At 44.9% G+C, this 18,380-nt stretch overlaps 1 protein-coding gene across 24 annotated transcripts in view; it reads right to left on the bottom strand.

Annotated features, from left to right (window-relative positions):
- The window catches only part of MYT1L (myelin transcription factor 1 like), a 399,489-nt gene extending 382,212 nt beyond the window's left edge, over nt 1-17,277 (bottom strand). For 15 of the 24 annotated variants that reach the window (XM_043452969.1, XM_043452975.1, XM_043452972.1 and 12 more), the window contains exon 1: nt 17,032-17,277. In XM_043452969.1, coding sequence (XP_043308904.1) covers nt 17,032-17,083 — 52 coding nt within the window. In that variant the 5' untranslated portion in view covers nt 17,084-17,277. Of the gene's footprint in view, nt 1-10,243; nt 10,702-11,948; nt 12,519-16,900; nt 16,969-17,031 lie in introns of those variants that run through there. The other 9 variants (XM_043452986.1, XM_043452985.1, XM_043452980.1 and 6 more) reach the window with 6 other exon arrangements.
- Nucleotides 17,278-18,380: the final 1,103 nt, after the last annotated feature.

Here is an 18,380-nt window from a genome sequence, read left to right as displayed (position 1 = left end):
AGCCTTTGAGGCATCAGTGAAGACTGCGGAAGCAAGTAGTGGCTTGTTGTTCAGTTCTATCATTTCAATGTCCCTGGCTCAGTAACGGCATGTTTATAATAAAAAAAAAACAAACTAATAACATCTAGCACATGTTATGAAAATCTCAGTTGGTCTAGAAATGAAACTTTGGAAGCAGAAAGTGATCAGAGGTCCACGCGCCCCGGAAAGGAGCTCCTGGCACTCACTGCCTCTTGGTGTGGGGCGGGGACTTCCGGGTGGGCCCTCTGGAGGGCCTGCAGCTCTCTGGGCAGCTGTCTGCCTCATTTCAGCAGGGACTGAGAGCAGATGACAAATCGGGCATTCCGAAGGCTTCAGAGAAGCGTGATATTGGTTCATAAGGTAGTTTGAAATAACTATTTTTTGAAAAATTTTGCAAGAGTGTAAGAGGAAGGCTGAACATCTTTCTTCTGAGAGCCTATGTAGGAAGAGACCCTGTGTGACATCCTGCTGGGGCTCAGAGAACCTCTGGGACGAGGAGGATGGGCTCACAGGAGAGAGTCAGGGGTGGGCTCACCGTCCTCTGCCGCAGGAACGGGAGGGAGAACGCTGTGTGTTTTTTCACTCTAAGAGACATTCTGTGTCCCGTGAGTCATGCTCAAATTTGATCTCAACATAGAGGAGCAGGTATTACTAATTTGAAAGCCATAATGAAGGGTGAATTGCATGGCTTCATAATTTTTATGAACATGTTTGGGGCACAACCTGTTAAAGTCCTCTGTTAAAGGACTCATTATCATTTATCTGTAACATACCTCTCTCTGTGAAAAAAAGAAAAATCCTCACCCAAACATAGAGATTTCCAGAGCAAAGAAGAAATAACTATTCCCATTATTTTGTTAGATGTCTTTTAAGTATTTTATAAGACACCTCATGGAATTATTTTTGAATGTCATAAGACTTTAGTTAATCATTCAGTAGAAATGATAAACCTCTAGATAGTCATATATTTAGATCATATTCTGTAAATAAGTGCTGAATCTACTTAAAATCAGGATTGTTGGCCTAAACAAGTTCTGAATTATAGATATGGAGAATCTTCAATTACATTCATGTTTAATAAAAAGCTTTCATTTAGGGGGGTTATTTTCTTAAACAATATGGTATATATGCTTAATATATAATAACCTGAACCCTTTAATAAGCATATTATTTTGCCTTTCCCAATCATAGAGATAATAACAGTACCTGTAATCCTATAATTCTTGTGGACTTCACATAAAATCCTTAAGTAAGGCATTCCGTGCTGTGCGTGTTAGTATGAGCTAAGATTATTGTCATTACGATGCCTTCCGGATAGTCTATTTATATCAGTTTTTCATATAATATGGAACTTTTTAAAAAGATGTTTTTGTTATGGACCATTTTTTAAAGTGTTGAATTTGTTACAATATTGCTCCTGTTTTATGTTTTGGATCTTCGTTCCCCGACCAGGGATCGAACCCTCAACTCCTGCATTAGAAGGCAAGGTCTCAACCCCTGGATTGCCAGGGAAGTCGCAGTACTGAACGTCTTATCTTCTAAAAGGCTGGTCTTACTAGTTGGCCCTGTTTACAACATCCGCTGTGAATTAGAGCTGGAAGCAGCCAAAGTGGACGTCCTGAGCACTTTATTGCCTGTGAATGCTCCCCCCACCACCCCGGCTTTGGCTCAGTCCCCCTCTCCTCTGCCTCTGGAGTGAGACGCATATCCCAGCGCTCAGAGAGCAGTTCTGCATATGGCGTTCTGCACTCTGGATGGAGCGGGTTTTGTATTAAATGAAACACATCTTCATTTAAAATTTCCCAAAGGAGCCTCCTTGTAACAGCGACCTGGAAAGCCTTCTGTGACTCCGGGGGAAGCCCACGGTTCAGCAGGCACAGGGAGAGCTGTCTGGCCTCACCCGTGGGGTGAGTCCCTGTCGTGTTTCCTCCCCCACGATGGACTTACGGCTCTGCTCGACCTCACTGGGGTATTTTGAGGACAATACTCAGCCCACTCTTTTAAACTGCTGGGCATGCCATTGGCAACCATGGTGAAAACCTGGTGTTTATCTGGGCCCACAGGATCTTGTTTGTCACTCTGGGTGCTTCAGGCTACTAGAAGTAGGACATGCATCGGATAATGGATGCTAGCTGCCAAAAATGTGCTGTTATTAACCTGTGTGTACCCGGGCTATTACTACTGTCTAAACAGTGCTTCTTAAAAGAAGGCGGGACAGAGCCAGTGGGGCCATTTCCTCCAGCAAGGAGCCCGCGATGCTGGCACAGTCGCTTTATTTGCCTGCACTGTGGCAGGCAGAGAAGACCCGCCACCCCGGGGTCGCGTGCAGAGCAGCTGAGCAGGAGTGATGGAGCCCGCACACCCCGCGGAGGCGTGAGCTCCACCAGGACGACTCGCCATGTGCCGTCACCACCCTGGGGTCCTCGCCGAAGCAAAATGAAATCTCGGTCACAGAAAAGAGGGAAAGACCTGCAGAGGAAGCTGGCTGTCAGCCACATGTCTGAGTTGGGCACACAGGCCAGCGACGTCCCCAGGTGACCGAGAAGCCTCTGATTGGGTGGGTCCGTCAGTGCTGCCGGCCTGAGCCATGCTGGGTGAGATTATCAATCTAGTGGCACCTCCGCTGAACTACCCAGCTGTTGGCCTTGGGCTTGCTTCCTGCTCTTCCCTATATATGACCCCAGGTAAGCAGCAGGAGGCGCTGCCCTCGGGCCGGGTCACAGTCCGCAGCCTGAAGCCCCACACTGCACAGTGACAGCTTTGCAGAGGAGGTCCTGCCCAGGAGTGGCAAATATAGAGACGTACAGTACTGGAACCAAAAAGGGGCTGAGGCTCGATGGAGTTCAGCCTTCCATTTTAAGAAAGGATCCCAAGACATCGGGGGCTTCTCTGGTGGCTCAGCTGTAAAAAAAATCCACCTGCCAATGCAGGAGATGTGACTTCGATCCCTGGGCCAGGGAGATCCCCTGGAGGAGGAAATGGCAGCCCACTGCAGTATTCTTGCCTGGGAAATCCCACGGACAGAGGAGCCTGGCTTGCTATATAGTTCGTGGGGTCACAAAGAGTCGGACATGACTTAGCGACTCAGCAAACACACAAGACACAGAGAGTGGGAAGGACTTGCTCAGAGTCACCCCTGAATTATAGGGAGAGCAGGACCAGGATGAGGGGGCCTTTGTGTGAGCACCGTCACAGTCAAATCAGCTAGGGGTGGAAAATCTCACTGGGAAAGTAAGAAGGAACATTGTTTTAAAAAAGGAAAAGATGACTAAGGATGACCAAAATGGGTAATATTGGGTGAAAATTCCCTCTGAGGAGTTAATGGGAAAGAGACTTCTGAGTGTCACTGGTCATCTTTAACACGTTGGAGAATTAGTCAGAACCTAATAAGACAAGTGCAGTCTAACTGACATCGCCCAGCTAGAGCAGTGCTTCTGACCCTGGGAGAGCCCTGAGCATCAGTCAGGGGTCTGTCAGTGGTCCTCCCTTGGTTGCCTGGACACCCAGGGGCGGGAGCAAGTCGGATGCTGCTGTCCAGCCAGTGGGCACGTTCCCATTCGGGAGAAAGGGGTGAGGACTGGGGGGCAGCGGGCGAGGAACTGCTTTGTGCAGGGAGAGAACTGTGGACATGTGCTGCGGAAGCTTGTGTTTTCTGTACTATATACACAGAGGCCTATTTTTCTAATGCTGATGGCCCAGTCAGCACCCCTCACATTTAGTAATACCTCTGAAGCTAAAACAAATGACTCCATCTGCATATGAATCTGGAAGCCACAAAAGCACCAAGGATAGAATATCACTGGTCAAACAACACCTTGGACACATTCTGCCTCCGACCCCTGGATGCTGATAGCCATGAATATTTATCACAGGCTGAGTGTATTTTCTAACTCCTTCAAAATTTAACATACATGAAAGGCTACGTATTAAAAATGAGAAGTCACATCTAATCTCACAAACCTCATCATCCTTCCCATCCAGCTGACCCCACTGATCAGACACTGTTTTGATCATTAACTAGATGAACAGGTGGCTCAGCCCAGTTGTAAACAGGTGTGTTAACTCGGCCCTGGGGAGCACACACAACACTTCTTGGCTTGCACTGTGGGTGTGGGTCTCTTAGGGAAAAGGGTTGTTTTTGAGCTAACAAAATCCCAGTAAAGGCAAATTAATGGAAGAACATTTGGGCGGTGAAACTGCCTCCATGCTTGTTCTCAGGACTATGGAAAGAACTGCAAAAGACACTGGAAGATCCGTAACACAAAGTTTGTGGGAGATTCCAAGTGTTAATTCAGCACCAAGTGTGCCGTGCTCACCAGAGCACAAGTCACAAACGGGCCTGAAATTTATCTGAGCGAACCTACTAATGCTTCCACAAGCATCTAGCAGCCTCCAGCACTTCTCACTTCTATACAATCTCAGAGTTCCCTTCGGAAGTACAGACATGCAGCTTTCTGAGGTCTGAGCTACTTAAATTTCCAGACCTGAGAGGGTACACAACTCTAATTCTAATCTAACTTTCCTTTTACACGAGTTTTAAAATTCTGAACAGACAGACATGTTGGCCAGACCTGCCTCCCTGGGAACGTGGCGAGGCATCCGAGGGTCTGGAGGCACGGGCAGGTTCCGACCTGAATTCTCTCCTCTCCTCTCTCCAGGTCTCTCCAGCCGAGCGGCGAGCCTGTGGGTGCCCACGTGGCCGCCCTGCCCAGCTGCCCGCGTCAGGGCCAACTGCTGACGTCACAGACCAGAGTCAGAAGGCGCTGCCGTGGGAGGCTGCCCCGCCGAGCTCTGCACTCACCAGGCCTGCCTCAAGGGTTCTGCCCCTGGTCTCTGGGACCAACAGCTCTAAAATGTCCAGAAACTGCAAGACAGACACCTGACATTTACCAACACTCCTTCCTCAGAACAAAAATCTGTTTCCTGTTCTGTGCATCCTCATGCAAGCAAAGACTCACTCAACCACAACTATGAATCACACGGGGGCAGTGGACGAGGAGCCTGGCCGGCCACAGTCACGAGGTCGCAAAGAGTCAGACACGGCTGGGTGATGGATGCACACACATACAGCGAAACAAACATTAACACCAGCCACGAAGGGCGAGGGCCCACCGCCCAGAGCCCTCCCACACTCAAGAGTTCAGAGTCCACCAGAAGGGGGTAAACTCAAATCACATATTCAATTACATACAGAAATATGGTCATACAGTCCCATGCAGTTGAGAGCTGATTTTCAGAATGATCACCTGGGTCCCTGAAGTATTAATCATCTCAGAAATGGACATCAATGATTATCTTCCTCTTCTTATTAAGAAAAATGGCTTAATCTAATTCAAAACGTATTCAAGAAAAAGTAGACATAGAAGAATTGTGATTACTAAGTATATATTTATATATAATATAAATATAAAACATTATGCATGTTATATGTAATATAACATTTTACATGTATAATATAACATAAATAATAGCTATGTTTATATTTATATAAATATTCAAATATATAAATAAATTTATATAAAATTATTTGCAGTTTTTATTTATAAGTATATACTATGATATACATTATATATTAACATATACTTATTTTATGTGTACATAAATATATGTATAATTTTATGTATATATGTAATCCTGACTCACTGTGGGTTAGGAATTCGTCTTAGTGCTACCTCTTTTGGGTCTGTACACAGTAGGTGCTCAATGCATGCAGGATGTATGAATTGCGCATTAATGTGCTAAAAGTGAAGGGAGGAGCTGAGTTTAAGGAGCTCTCTGTCTAATTTTCACCACTGACTTTGATATTTATTTCTTCCGGGGAAGACTGTGAAGGAGCCCCTGGACTGCCTATCCTTGTTACTGACTAACTAGACTGTTAAGAAACTTTAAAAACATGGAATCTAAACATAATTCATAAGTGTGCAAGTTGGGCTTGAGAGGAGGAGAACAAAAAGAGAACCTCTATCCTAGCAGCTGGAGTTCCCACCGAGGGAGACACGCTCCCCTGACCCTGAAGCCTGAGCCAGTGTCTGTCCTGGACACAGCGGCCTGGGTGCCAGCCCACGGCCCAAGCTCACTTGGTCATCTCTCCCTGGTCATCTCTTGGTCATCCTTGGTCAACTCTCCCCGCCTCTCTGGGCTCTGGGCAGAGAAAAAGCTCTGCAAAGAGCTCACGGGAGGGGCAGGGCTTCACTCATCACGTGGCGCTTGTCCACGTCACACTGGCCACAGGACACTAAGTCAAGGGCCACTTTCATTCTTCCGACAAGATGCTCACTGCCCTAAAAAGAGCCAGTGAGGAAAGATGCTTCCCCTTCAAAAAAGAAAGAAAGAGAAAAGAAAAAATAAAACCAGTCGCTCTTAAAGATAAACAGCACAGCGCTATTCCGGGAACTGTGACCATTTTTGCCAAATTCCACGACATGAGGTCAGATTTTTGAATCCAGAAAATGCAAATAAATTGTGACCTATCACAGTGGCCACTGAGGAATCAGTGTGCGAGGCAGGCAGGACTCGTGTGCTCCAAGTGCGGGGATCACCGCTTTCACGGGCCAGCAAGGGTGTCTGCAGAGAAGGCTTGCAAGGAGGAAGCCAGAGCCAGCTGCCACGAGCACTCGCCCCAGGACAGCTCCGTCCTCCCACCCTCAGCCTCATCACCAGTCCCCCCTCTTGCCTGCAACTGGTGATGAGCACGACCCAGACAACAAACAGCTGGAAGCATGCCAGAGGACCATACATCCGTGGTCTACCGTGCCCTCTTTAATCAACTTCCTAATTAAAAAATGCCATGCTGGCATGAGGTACAAAGGGAGTAGGCTTGGGATCTCTCACAAAATAGCATCCCTTAATCCTGAGGTTGTGGAAAATCTGTGTTCTTACAGATGTTTATGAGTTTTCCTGGTGCAGAGATAGAATCAATTTGCTTGCGCCTGGCCCTCAAGACGTATTAAATTTATCCTGAAGGAAACTGGCTTCTGAAAAGCTCTTGCCCGGATGCATTAGGCAGGTGGGAGTTGCAGTGAACCGGAGGGTCCACTGGCAGATGCAGCATTGATTTCTGAACGCTCACCATCTAGCAGACAGCTCCAGAGCAGACGTGATTTGATGGCTCTCTATGGGGTGCCCCGCAGACTCGATTATTTCCACAACCAGTCTGGCTAGCATTGTTTCATGGCGACCACGCTCTGTGTTCTCAGCTTCTGTTCAGATGGCACGAGTGGGCCCGGGTACCAGGGAGGGGAGGGGGCCAGATTTAAAGCCAGTCTCTAAGGAGCGTCCATCTCTTTCAGGGCCCAGTGATATGGGAGGCCCTGTGATCGAGGGGGTAATTCTGACTTGTAAGAAACCATTCTGTTGACTGCCATTAAAATACACTGAGTCCAGGCATGAAGATGCTACTCAAAACAGTGTCTGGGCTAGAAATCCCCCAATAAAAATCTGCGTACACACAGCTATATCTAAAATAGAAAACCAACAAAGCCCTACTGTATAGCACAGGGAACTCTGCTCAAGATTCTCTAATAACTTGAATGGGGAAATAATTTGAAAAAGAAGAGACACACGTATATGTATAACGAATCACTCTGCTGCACATCTGAAACTAACAGAGCGTTGTTAACCAACTAAACGCTGATATAAAATGAAAATTTTTAAACCTTTGTCAGTGTGCTAAAAAGAACCGCTCACCCCGTAAATGATTAATCCATGAGTTGTTTGATTTAGCAACCCAAGTCCAACATCCCACACCTGAAAGCATCTCAAACAAATGTGCAACAATCTTGGGATAATTTTCTTTAAAGCCATTTTATGGCACCATCTAAGCAGCCAGACTTCAGTAAAAAAGCAGTCAGTATGCAACATTGTCATAAAGTTCCTTCCAACTGTATTAATGAGCACCCAAATACACCCAAAAGAGGTCTACATGGCACACACATTAATCCAATGGCTCAAATATGGTCAGCCTGCACACGCTTCCACACCGGCATTTTAAAAACACGTATATCCAGGCACTTAACAGAACCTTTGAAGAGATTAATTGCTGAACCCCTGGGACATCATAGCACAGAAATGTAAACAAATAGGTCAATAACCTTTCGAAAGAGAAGATATTGGTGCCCCTCTTTATTCCCCATCACCAGGAACCCACCGAAGAATGCCCACCCCCCTCCCTGACACAGAGACCACTCTTCCTCTTGGAATCAAAGGTGCCTGATTTCAGATTAATATTTTGGCTCACTGAACTTAAGAAATTTGCTATAAAAGGCTGCTTTTCTTTCCAAAGTTGATCTGCAACCTTAGAGCTAAACTGAACAGAGAGAAAAATGCTCTTGGAAACCACATTTTTCGATTAGGCACACATCACCACATTTCCAGCTCTGGGACCTCTCATTGTCTTTGCAGGCTAGCCCTTTCCAAGCCCATAGAGACAGCGTGCCCAAGAACCAGTGTGACAGAGTGGCATAAAGTAACTCTGTCAAGTGGAAACTAATATGACATAATTTGGGCCCTTAAAAAAGAGGAGCTAGACTCTCCCCTGAAAGGCAGCCAGGCACAAAGAGACCAGCGTGGTAGGTAACACTCCAGTGTTCCCGTCAGGATGAAAACAGACACGTTGAGGTTAAACATTAAAAGCTGATATTTTGCCCCAAGAAAGTTACAACCCATCATAAATCTAAAAGGAATTATTTTAATCTCAGAAGGTTTGGCTCAACTCTAAAATAAAATATAGCAATGGAAAAAATAAAAGAAATATCATTTTTGTCTAGGTAAGAGTTCATGAATTTATTTTGAAATAATTTGGTATCTAATATTGTTTGGGTTAAGTTTTTTTAAAAAGCCTCTATTCAAAACACCAGCAAATTCAAAATTAAATAGAAAAATGTTATATGTATACATACATATTCATTGACATAAAAATGGAAAATTCACCTGTTCTACAAAAACAAGCTCAGTGTGAATAAGCAGAAACTTCAGGTGTGAGTGGGAAAATGACAGAAGCCAACTGTTAGAAGTGGCATATAAAGGGTTAACATGTTTTTCAATATCTTATGTTTGAGGTTTAGGTTCACTGAATGTAGTTTTCTTTTCTTTTCTTTTTACCTTCTCTAGAAAGGCATAGTTCTGTTTTGTTCTGTTTTAAACAGAAGAAATGATCCTCCAAAAAGTTGCATTTTTTTTTTCAAATATTCACTGTCATTGTCTAAAGCAAACAGCTGAAGTAAAGCAACTCTGTAAAAAAAGATAAGCCTCAAAATAAAATTCCTAAGTGATTTGTAATATTCAAGAAACTACAAAAAGACAGTTAAATGATGATAATTTCTACTTAAGTTCTACCTTAAAAGCAGATGAAATAATTAGGTCAGTTAAAATGAAAACCTTACCTTTTAAGGAGAGTGGGGATTGTGAAAACAGGATAGAACTATTTACCAGTGAATTCCCTGAGATGAAAGTATATTTAACTAAATAGTAAAACACCCATATTGCAGCACTAGAATCACAGAATTATATAAGAAGTGTGTGTCAGTGATGACAATAGAAAATCGGAATTCCTGCAGGCTACTTATTTCTCAACTCAGAAGACTGGTTGTAAAAACAGTCTCCATTTTTCTGAAAGCACTGAAAGTATCAACTTGTGCTAATTTTTCTCTCTCCTATCTGCAGATTCTACAGATCAACAGAAACTTCAGTTCGATTTGAAAATCTCCAGTAAGTTGCTGGTTAAATTAGCTAAAATCTTCTTCCAGCTAGGAAAAATATATACCAGTCAAAACTAATTATGTCTGGGCTTTCATTGAAACAACATTTGCTAATTCTACTGGTCTGGATACACTGCTTCAGAAAATATTAATTAAACACATTGAATAATGGCTGCTGTAAATTTCGGAAAACAATAATCTCTAAACAGTTCATGTTCGCTCCAGACGTATGCACAGGAAGATGGACGAAGCAGCTGCCCCCAGCAGCAGCAGCCCCGACCCTTTTGTTGGCCAGCTCGGGAGTTGAACTTTGCTGCACTTTGGGGAGCAGGGCCGAGGCTCCGGACACCACCAGGAGAGCTGGACGCGTTTACCTGGAGGGAACGGCCAGGAGGGACCCGGACAGCCAGGGCCAACCCGGCGGTCCAGGCGCGCGCCCCGCGCCCGCATCCCAGGGCATTCCCGGGCTCCCCGGCCTCGCCGCCGGCTGCGGGCGCGGCCACCCCGCCTCCGTCTCGGGGACTCACCCAGAAGCTCTCAGCTGCTGCGGCACTAGCGGCTCCCCCGCTTCTGCGCGCCCCCCGACCGGCGCCGCGCGCCCCTGCTCTAGCGGCGCGCGCACGCGGGGCCGCGGCTCCCCGGCACGCTAATCATTCTGCCACACGGACACAAGTGGCGGTGCTCTCGGACTGGAAGCTCGCAGCCTGAAGGCGGAGATGGAAACCAGTGAGTTGACAGCGCGGGGCGACGGGGCCGGGGCGGGGGCCGCCGAGCGCCATCCGCAGGGCCCGGGGGCGCTGGGCCGCCGCCTCCTCTCTGGCCGCCTCCGCTAAGCTCGGCGCGGGCACCGCCCGCCCCCGGCCCCGGTCCGGGGGACGCCGTCACCGGCCAGGTGCGCTTCACGCTGGGGCCGTGGCTCAAGCCGGGGTTCTAGCCTGGCTGTTGACTGAGCCCGCAGCACAGCCAGAGGGGCTTGGGGTGCGCGCTGTGCGCTCCCCGCTCGGCGCCCACAGGCCCCTCGGTCTCCGGGGCGCAGTGTGCGGCATGTGCAGTGCCGTATTTCATGTAATAGGCGAGAGCGGAATACCCGAGTCAGGCTAAGAACAGCCCTCTGGGGGGGCGGGGGGGCGTGTGTCTAAATATACCGCCCCCCCACACACACAGCGCACACACACACTGATGGCTGATGGTAAAGCCCCCCCCCCCACACACACTGATGGTAAAGACCCCCATTTCCCCCCCACGCAGGCACACACACACTGATGGTAGAGGCCACACACACGCAGCACACACACACACACTGATGTTATGGTCAGGACACACTATGTCCAAAGAAACCTTAGAAAGTCAACTGAAGCAACAGCATCTTCCACGGCCCTGCTCCTGAGCACCAAAACAGCACAGAAAGACGTGCCAAGCCTGCTCACCTCCCCCCGCCTCACTTCTTCAAATGAGAGGGCAGTGACCCCAGAGTTAACGCCAATGGACTCTTAAAATCTCTTTCGGGTTGCCAACCGCACTATGTTCTATTTCAGGGTGAGCTGCTTCTCTCATGTTCTTTACAAACAAAAGACACAGAACTATTCTTCTAAGAAAGTTAAAATATTGTCAAGCTTTTAGCATGGCTGGAAGAAAACAAATGCCAGGAAAAGTTTTATCTGAGAAGGCAAGAGCAAATAAGATTTCACAACACAAAGGGGAGCATGGATACATGACTTCATTAGCATCTTTCCAGTTTAAAAAAAAAGTGCTGATTTTATAAATGGCTTCTTGGGTCTAGCAACAACTCTTCTACTCCAGGGGTAACCACACCACTGCCCTCTCCACAAGCCATCTCTCTTAGACACTCCCCACTCTGAAAGGCCATATGAAATCATAGCGGCTACTTAGCCCCTCCCACCCTCCCTGGACACTGGCCTCGAATACACAGACTCCTGTTTGACAACAACTCCAGGCAGCCTGCACGCGTGCCTGGCGCCCACGACCACATTATGCTGGAGAAGAAGCTCCGCTGGAGAAAGGGTCCATGGTGGGCTCATCTGGACACCAAACCAGGCGATTTTAAGAACTGTTATCATTTGTCATCAAATAAGAGCTGCAGATGGCCAGGTACGCAAGGAAGCAACTATCTGTCAGAGTACCTAAGAAGCCGGGTGAAATAATTCTGAAGAGCTCCAAGTGGCCCCAAACAGACGCATCCTAGGTAACCTTTAAGGAAGAAGAAAGAGGTACCTTTGGGTCGGAGAGTTGGGGCCCTTTGGCACAGCCCGGCTCCGCAGCCTACTTCTCCGCTCTTGCAGGGCTGAGTCTGCCTCGGAGAGCCCGGGGCCCATGTTGACCCCACTTCCCTACACGAGGCCACTCCATCGGGCCCTTCCCTCCAGCACAGCCGCCCCGTCAGCGCCCCTGCCCCGGCAGAGGGGAGGGCACAGGCACCGCGCTGATAAACCACTGCGGGAGCTCCCGGAACAGGCGCTGACTGTGGTTTCCGTGGGAGGAGGCTCAGAGGTCCCAAGTCGCCGAGAACACCTCCCTCTGGCTTTCAGAGGGGATTCCTCCCGTCCTGAGCCTCCTGCCTGCCCTCTCGGGACCAGACATCCTGGTTAGCACCGGGGTTACTGCCGCCTGCCCGTCCAGCCCTGCTGGAAGCCACTGCGGTCTGAGAGGCAGGCACGTTGCGAGAGACTGCCTGGTGCCATCCCGGCTCCTCAGCACAATGCCCCTCACGCTTCGGCTCAAACACTTCCTCCCCCTCCCAACTTTTCCAATAATCACCACGTGGGGAGCAGGGTTTTTTTTAAAGAGATATATTTTAGGATAAATTTCCTAACCCAGCAGCCCAACACACCAATGCTAATCCATGTCTCCTCACATAGTAAATAAGCATTTACACGTTCTCTCTAGTTTTTGATAGCACCTGGCTTACATTTTCTCTGCCATCTCTCACTACTTATGCAGATGCCCCAAGGACTCATTATGATGTCAAAGCTTAACACAGTTTCATTGTGAAAACTGGCATAGAAAAATCATCGTGTGTGCCTGAACAATGCAGGTGTGAGAGAGACAGCGAGAAGAGGGGGAAGCCAGAGAGACAGCTAGGGACAGAGTCACAGACAGCGGACAGGAGGGGGCGGGGAGAGGGGGATGGAGAGACAGAGAGAGGCAGAGACGCGGAGGACACAAAGCCCCTTCCCGCTGAAGCCACTCGGCCTCGCGTACAGCCCAGGGTGAGAAGAATGTGTGTCTGCCACCTTAAACTAACCTGACGTTGAAAAATCATACAGTAAATTACTATAAAAGTATTTGCCATTATTCCTTGTACAAGTTATGACCATTATAGGCAGTGTTTTTCATTTGTGGGGTATGCCAATTAAAAAAAATATATATATATATATATATATACACACACACATATATATCTGTCACACATAGTATATACATGTGATTTACCCTTTACCGCTTCAAAATAAAATTTTTTAAATATTTTTTTCTTTAAGTTTGTGCTATCTTTTCTCTCTGAACTAAGTGTAAATCAATGTCAGGTAAGGGTTATGGGAAAGATCACACTATGATGAAACTTATTTGGTGAAAAATATGTTAATTATTTTCAAGTTTTTGTTCAAGTTTATCCTCTATTACCCTTTTCTAAGGCATGCTACATGTTTTTTCAAAGAAAATTTTTAAAAAGGCATTTATGAGAAAAAATTTTTTTTAAATCTTGGAAATAAGAACATGCATAATACTATTGCAGTCAAATTATGATGCAAACAATTTGGTTGTTAGAATTTAGGAAAACTGAAAATCTCCTTCTGAATCTGCCACTCATTTGCTTCTTAGGCGCAGTTCTGGTGAGACCTTGCATCAAGGCAGACCTCATGGTTAAAGCACTAGGTGCATTTGACAGGCTGGTTATTGACTGGAAACCATAGTCCTGGGCTTCAGGGGCCATTCAGCCACACCACATTCCAACATCAAGGAGAGGAGTCATTACCGGAAAGTGTCTTTCTAGTCACTCTTACCCCACTGAACGGGTTTCTTAATATAAAATTTCTAGGAGGAAATACAATTTTAAGTTGTCCAAAGTTAAAAATATAGCCACCAAATTGTTTAATGAGTAAAAGTATTTTAGATGATATATTTCTACAAACAATATCTTTCACTGAAATTAGATTGCCCCACAGGTAGAGTTGGAAATATAATTTATATATGTGACTTTGAAAGCATTTTTTAGACAATAAAATGAATTTTCCTCAGAGAAATGGTTGGATTATCTATCAGACATGTAAAATATTTCTAAAAGCAAATCACCAAATAATCAGATTATTAACTCTAAGTTTTGAGTTTTAAATATAGTTTTAACAAATAGAAAAACTTTAAAAATCTTTGAGGCCACAAAAGAGCTCATTTCATTCCTTTATCTATAGAAATCTGGTGTATAAAAGAGTTGCAAAGCATCAGACAGTGAAATAATTGGGTGTATTCAGTAATGAATTATGAAATGTAAACATTTCTGAGAGTGCAAAAAACAAATGTTAGGTGAAAAGTAAATTAGGTTGAAAATATGACAGGAACAATGAAAGTAATATATTGAAGAAGTCCAGTCTCTGAAAAATATTCATATTTTCCTAAAATCATGCTCATAAAATCCCAAGAAAATTGTATAGTCACACTACTGTAGGAATTTTTGTACACCACACATACATGGTCACAAGTTATTGGGCCTTCAACCTTGATTTCAGTATCTAACACAAATTTATAAAATTGGCCTAAGTTTTGCTGGAGAATGCAAGTTTAACTCAAGAGAAGTTGAAATATGTGTTTTATGTGTACTTTCTGCCTTACTGGCTCATCTTGGTAATTCTGGCTCATCTTTTAAAAAATGAAATTTTATCAATAGTTATGTAATAGTTTTCCATTTGAATAACATATCCACATTGTTCACAGTTTTCCAACTCACAGCTGCATATATGCAAGTAATTTTGATGAAATCCTGTCTGGTAATTTGAAAAGTAGGGTAAAAATTTTATGTGCAAAATAAAGGTCTGGAGATTGCCAGTCTTTTCTGCCCCACTCCTCAGAACATCCTGTTGTGGCCATACAGCCGTCTCCCCCTTCCACCTCCATGAACAGAGTCATTAAGGTGATGAAACCGAGCCCGTTCTCCACTGCCAGTAAACTGGGAGGAAGTCAGTCCCAGCTGAACGTAATTGCTATCAGCAGCGGACAGCTCCCGGTGCTGAAAGGGAAAGGGCCAGAGCTTTGCTCACAATAGCTCACTCAACAGCCTTTAAAAATCACAGCAAAACTGAATGAGGTGGCAAGTGCTCTGGCTGAATAGCACTGTCTGCAGAACAATGGCAGCCAACCCCAAATCCTACTATAATCACATTAATGAGATTAATCAGTGAATTAGCAGCAGTCAAATGTCAGGGAGGCAAGGAAGAATCCAACCAAGATTCGTAATTAACTTTTTTTGTGGGGGGGGGGGTAGGGGGTCAGAGAAAAAAATCAACTTTGCTACCTCATAGGTTTCTCAGAAGTTGACAATTTTGCTTCACAAATCTGAAGACTGTATGTACTGATCAAGAGGCAACAGCATAATCCTTCATGTTATAACATAAATCCAGGTATCATATTACTGATGCTTAAAACACAGCCCTCCGAGAAACATGATGTCACTTTAAATAATCTTCATAAACTATGAGGCTTTTACTGTTTTGAATTCTCTAAATGTAAAATTGATTGTTAAAAAGAATTTCTCTAATACTCAAGCTAAAATATAAAAAAAATGGCTGATTAAAGGGAGGATTATATAACAGCTACTATTGCTTCTGAGAAGTCTGTAATACTGTGGGGAGAGTTTTAAAAGTGCCACCAAGTAAAGAGCTATTATACAAACATATCAGTTCTGGTCTATTGTATTTGATAAAGAAAATGCACTGCTATATACAACTTTATGGAGAATTTTGACCAATTGACCTATTGCTCTTGAGGTGATAGAATCATACACTTCTCTTTCGGTCAGTTAGAAAAAACAAACTTCCTTTTTTTTTTCTAGAAGGTATCACTAACATGTGTTATGTACAATCCACACTTTGGATTCAAAGTTCTTAAGAGGTGAAAACTTACAGGTATTAATATATGAGTGGTGCTGTTTTTTCAAAAAGGAATGTTGTGCAAAAACCCTTTTTCTAATTTGTAAAATAATCCCATTTCTATCTGTTTATGTTTTATCTAGGGAAAACATGCCTTTATTTATCATTTAAAAAGCCACATGACTTTCATAAAGTTGAACAATTAGAAAGAAAGCCTCCTTTATGCCTGTAAGGGTGGTACTAGGGTGCTTTTGTCTATGAAGTTAGTTTTGTTCAGTAAAAAATACAAACACTTACACCTAAAATATCCTATTATCACAAACAGTTTTACTCTAACTAAATAAGTAACTTAAAATTCTATAGATCTTTATCATTTTACAGGTACAAGAAATTATCATGGTTAAATAAATACTAAATTCAAAATCAGAGCTCTATATTTTTAATAACTAGCCATTATATGAATATTTTTATGTGTCTATATTTATGGCTTTATTCTTATCTAGTTTGAAGATAAAATTTACAGCTTGAACTTTTAGTTTAGTAATTTAAGTGGTGTTAAAGGCATATTTCTGTTAGAAATGAAACACTATTTCATTACCATGAACTTGAAACATTTCACTTATAGTTCAAATTTTTTATTTGAGTTTCTCAATTTGAATCATCTAAGTCAACTTTCTTACCATTAGGACAATATAACATGACATCCAGAATATCTAATGCTTTAACAGCCTTTGTTTAAAAAAAAAAAAATGACTTGCTTTATTTGCAACATAAAGTAATCCAGTAAAGTCTCTGGGAAGTTTTTGTTTCAATATCTGCATATCATCCAAGTACAGTTCATGCAGCAAGGTCTTTTTTTATAAACAACATCACAGTTAGAGCATGCAACATAATACCCATTTTGCTTTAAAAAGAGACTTCTGTGGATTACAAACTCCTAGCCGGGGAACATGTCAGCTACCAGCCATGCTATAAAAATAACTTTAAAAAGGAGCAAACAATAGGCATTACAGCCCCAGCCCTTGAACTCCGGTAAAAACAGATCCTGTCCACTAAGTCCCCAGAATTAACCTAACGAAGACCACGTACCTCACGACATGACCACAGCCGCTCACAAGTGAGACAAGCTCAGGGCTGGCGACTGAGCTGGCTTGAAAGACAGAAAGCGAGCAAGCCCTAGTCCACCCCAAGTTTGAAAGGAGGATGAGGAATATGCCTACCACCGAGACGCAGAAAAGGCTGCTTTTTGTCTTCAGTGAGTATTGATATCATAACCCATTGTCCAGGGAATCAAAAAAAAAAAAATTAAAAAGCACCCACCAACAAGGAGTGCAAAAACCAGGGGGGCTTCAAGGAGACGGCGAGGAAAGCGCGCTTCCTGTCTAGTGTGCAGTGGCTTTAGGGAGAAAAAATGTCGCCCGGGCAGGAATGACAAATGCAGTATGCCAGGCTCGCGGGCCTGAGGGACCCGCTTCCCTTCCACACACACCCCGGTGCACACTCCCACTCATCCTCTCGATATGCTTTTTTTTTCCACATTTTTTTCACGAGCTCCAAATCCCCGGCATATGACCTTCTGTTAAATAGATAAAAAAAAATTGCTTATCAGTCATGCAAATGAGCCTGAATTCATTTTCCACAACAGATGGCCTCATAGATAATGATGATGGAAGAGGGAAAATTGAACGCCTCTCACGAGGTGGCCATGGCAACCGAGAGCAGAATAATATCAATAATAAGCTCACTGCATAATAAGGTTGTCAGTCCCACAAATCAAAGTCTCCAGCTAAATCAGGTACACCTCCCCAGCCAGTTACCAGGTAAAGCAATAGATATGCGTGTGCTGCATTTCACAGTGACCACAAAGGAGCTAGAATTTCAAGCTTTTCTGTGCAGGAGCCTGTGAGCGTGTGGGGCGTGTGTGTGTGTGTGTGTGTGTGTGTGTGTGTGCGTGTGTTGGGGTGTACTCGGATAGTCAAATGGCGATGTGACATATTTTTTCTTTTCTTTCCCTTCTGTGCTGTGGCCTGCAGTGGACCTGCTCTCATGAAGGACCTCTCCATGGCCATGTTGAAACGGGTTGTGCGGGTTGCAGCCCGCCCCGCCCCCACCCTGTCGGATGCGTGGCTGCACGGAGGCTGTAGCAGCCTGCCTCAGGCTTCCACCTTGGCTCCCAGGGGGACATCCTGCAAAATGAATCAGCAGCCGTCCTGAGCAGGCTGATTAAAATGAAAATGGCAAGGCACATGTCTGGGCGGAACTGGAGCTCAGCTCTGCTGCCTGTCTGGCAAGCATGCTCAATATAGCTCTTGCTAATAATGGCTTACTGCCTTTCGGTTTTTTTTAAAAAAAGGTATCGCCCTCTCCCCGCCACACATCTGAGTGTGTGTGTGCGTGTGTGCTCGTGAGTGTGCTTGTGGGGGGGGCTGTGCTTGTGTGTGTGTGTGTGTGGTCGGGGGAGGTGGCAATGAATTGTTCGATTCTTTATATCTCTGCTGCTCGCACACAGACTGCCTGCCTGCCGAAAACAGGACCGTGAAGCTGCACTTCCCTCTGTCTTTCTTCTGGG

This window comes from Cervus canadensis, chromosome 30 (genome assembly GCF_019320065.1).
Source record: "Cervus canadensis isolate Bull #8, Minnesota chromosome 30, ASM1932006v1, whole genome shotgun sequence".
Taxonomy (NCBI): domain Eukaryota; kingdom Metazoa; phylum Chordata; class Mammalia; order Artiodactyla; family Cervidae; genus Cervus; species Cervus canadensis.
This window is presented reverse-complemented; position numbering and strand designations above follow the sequence as displayed.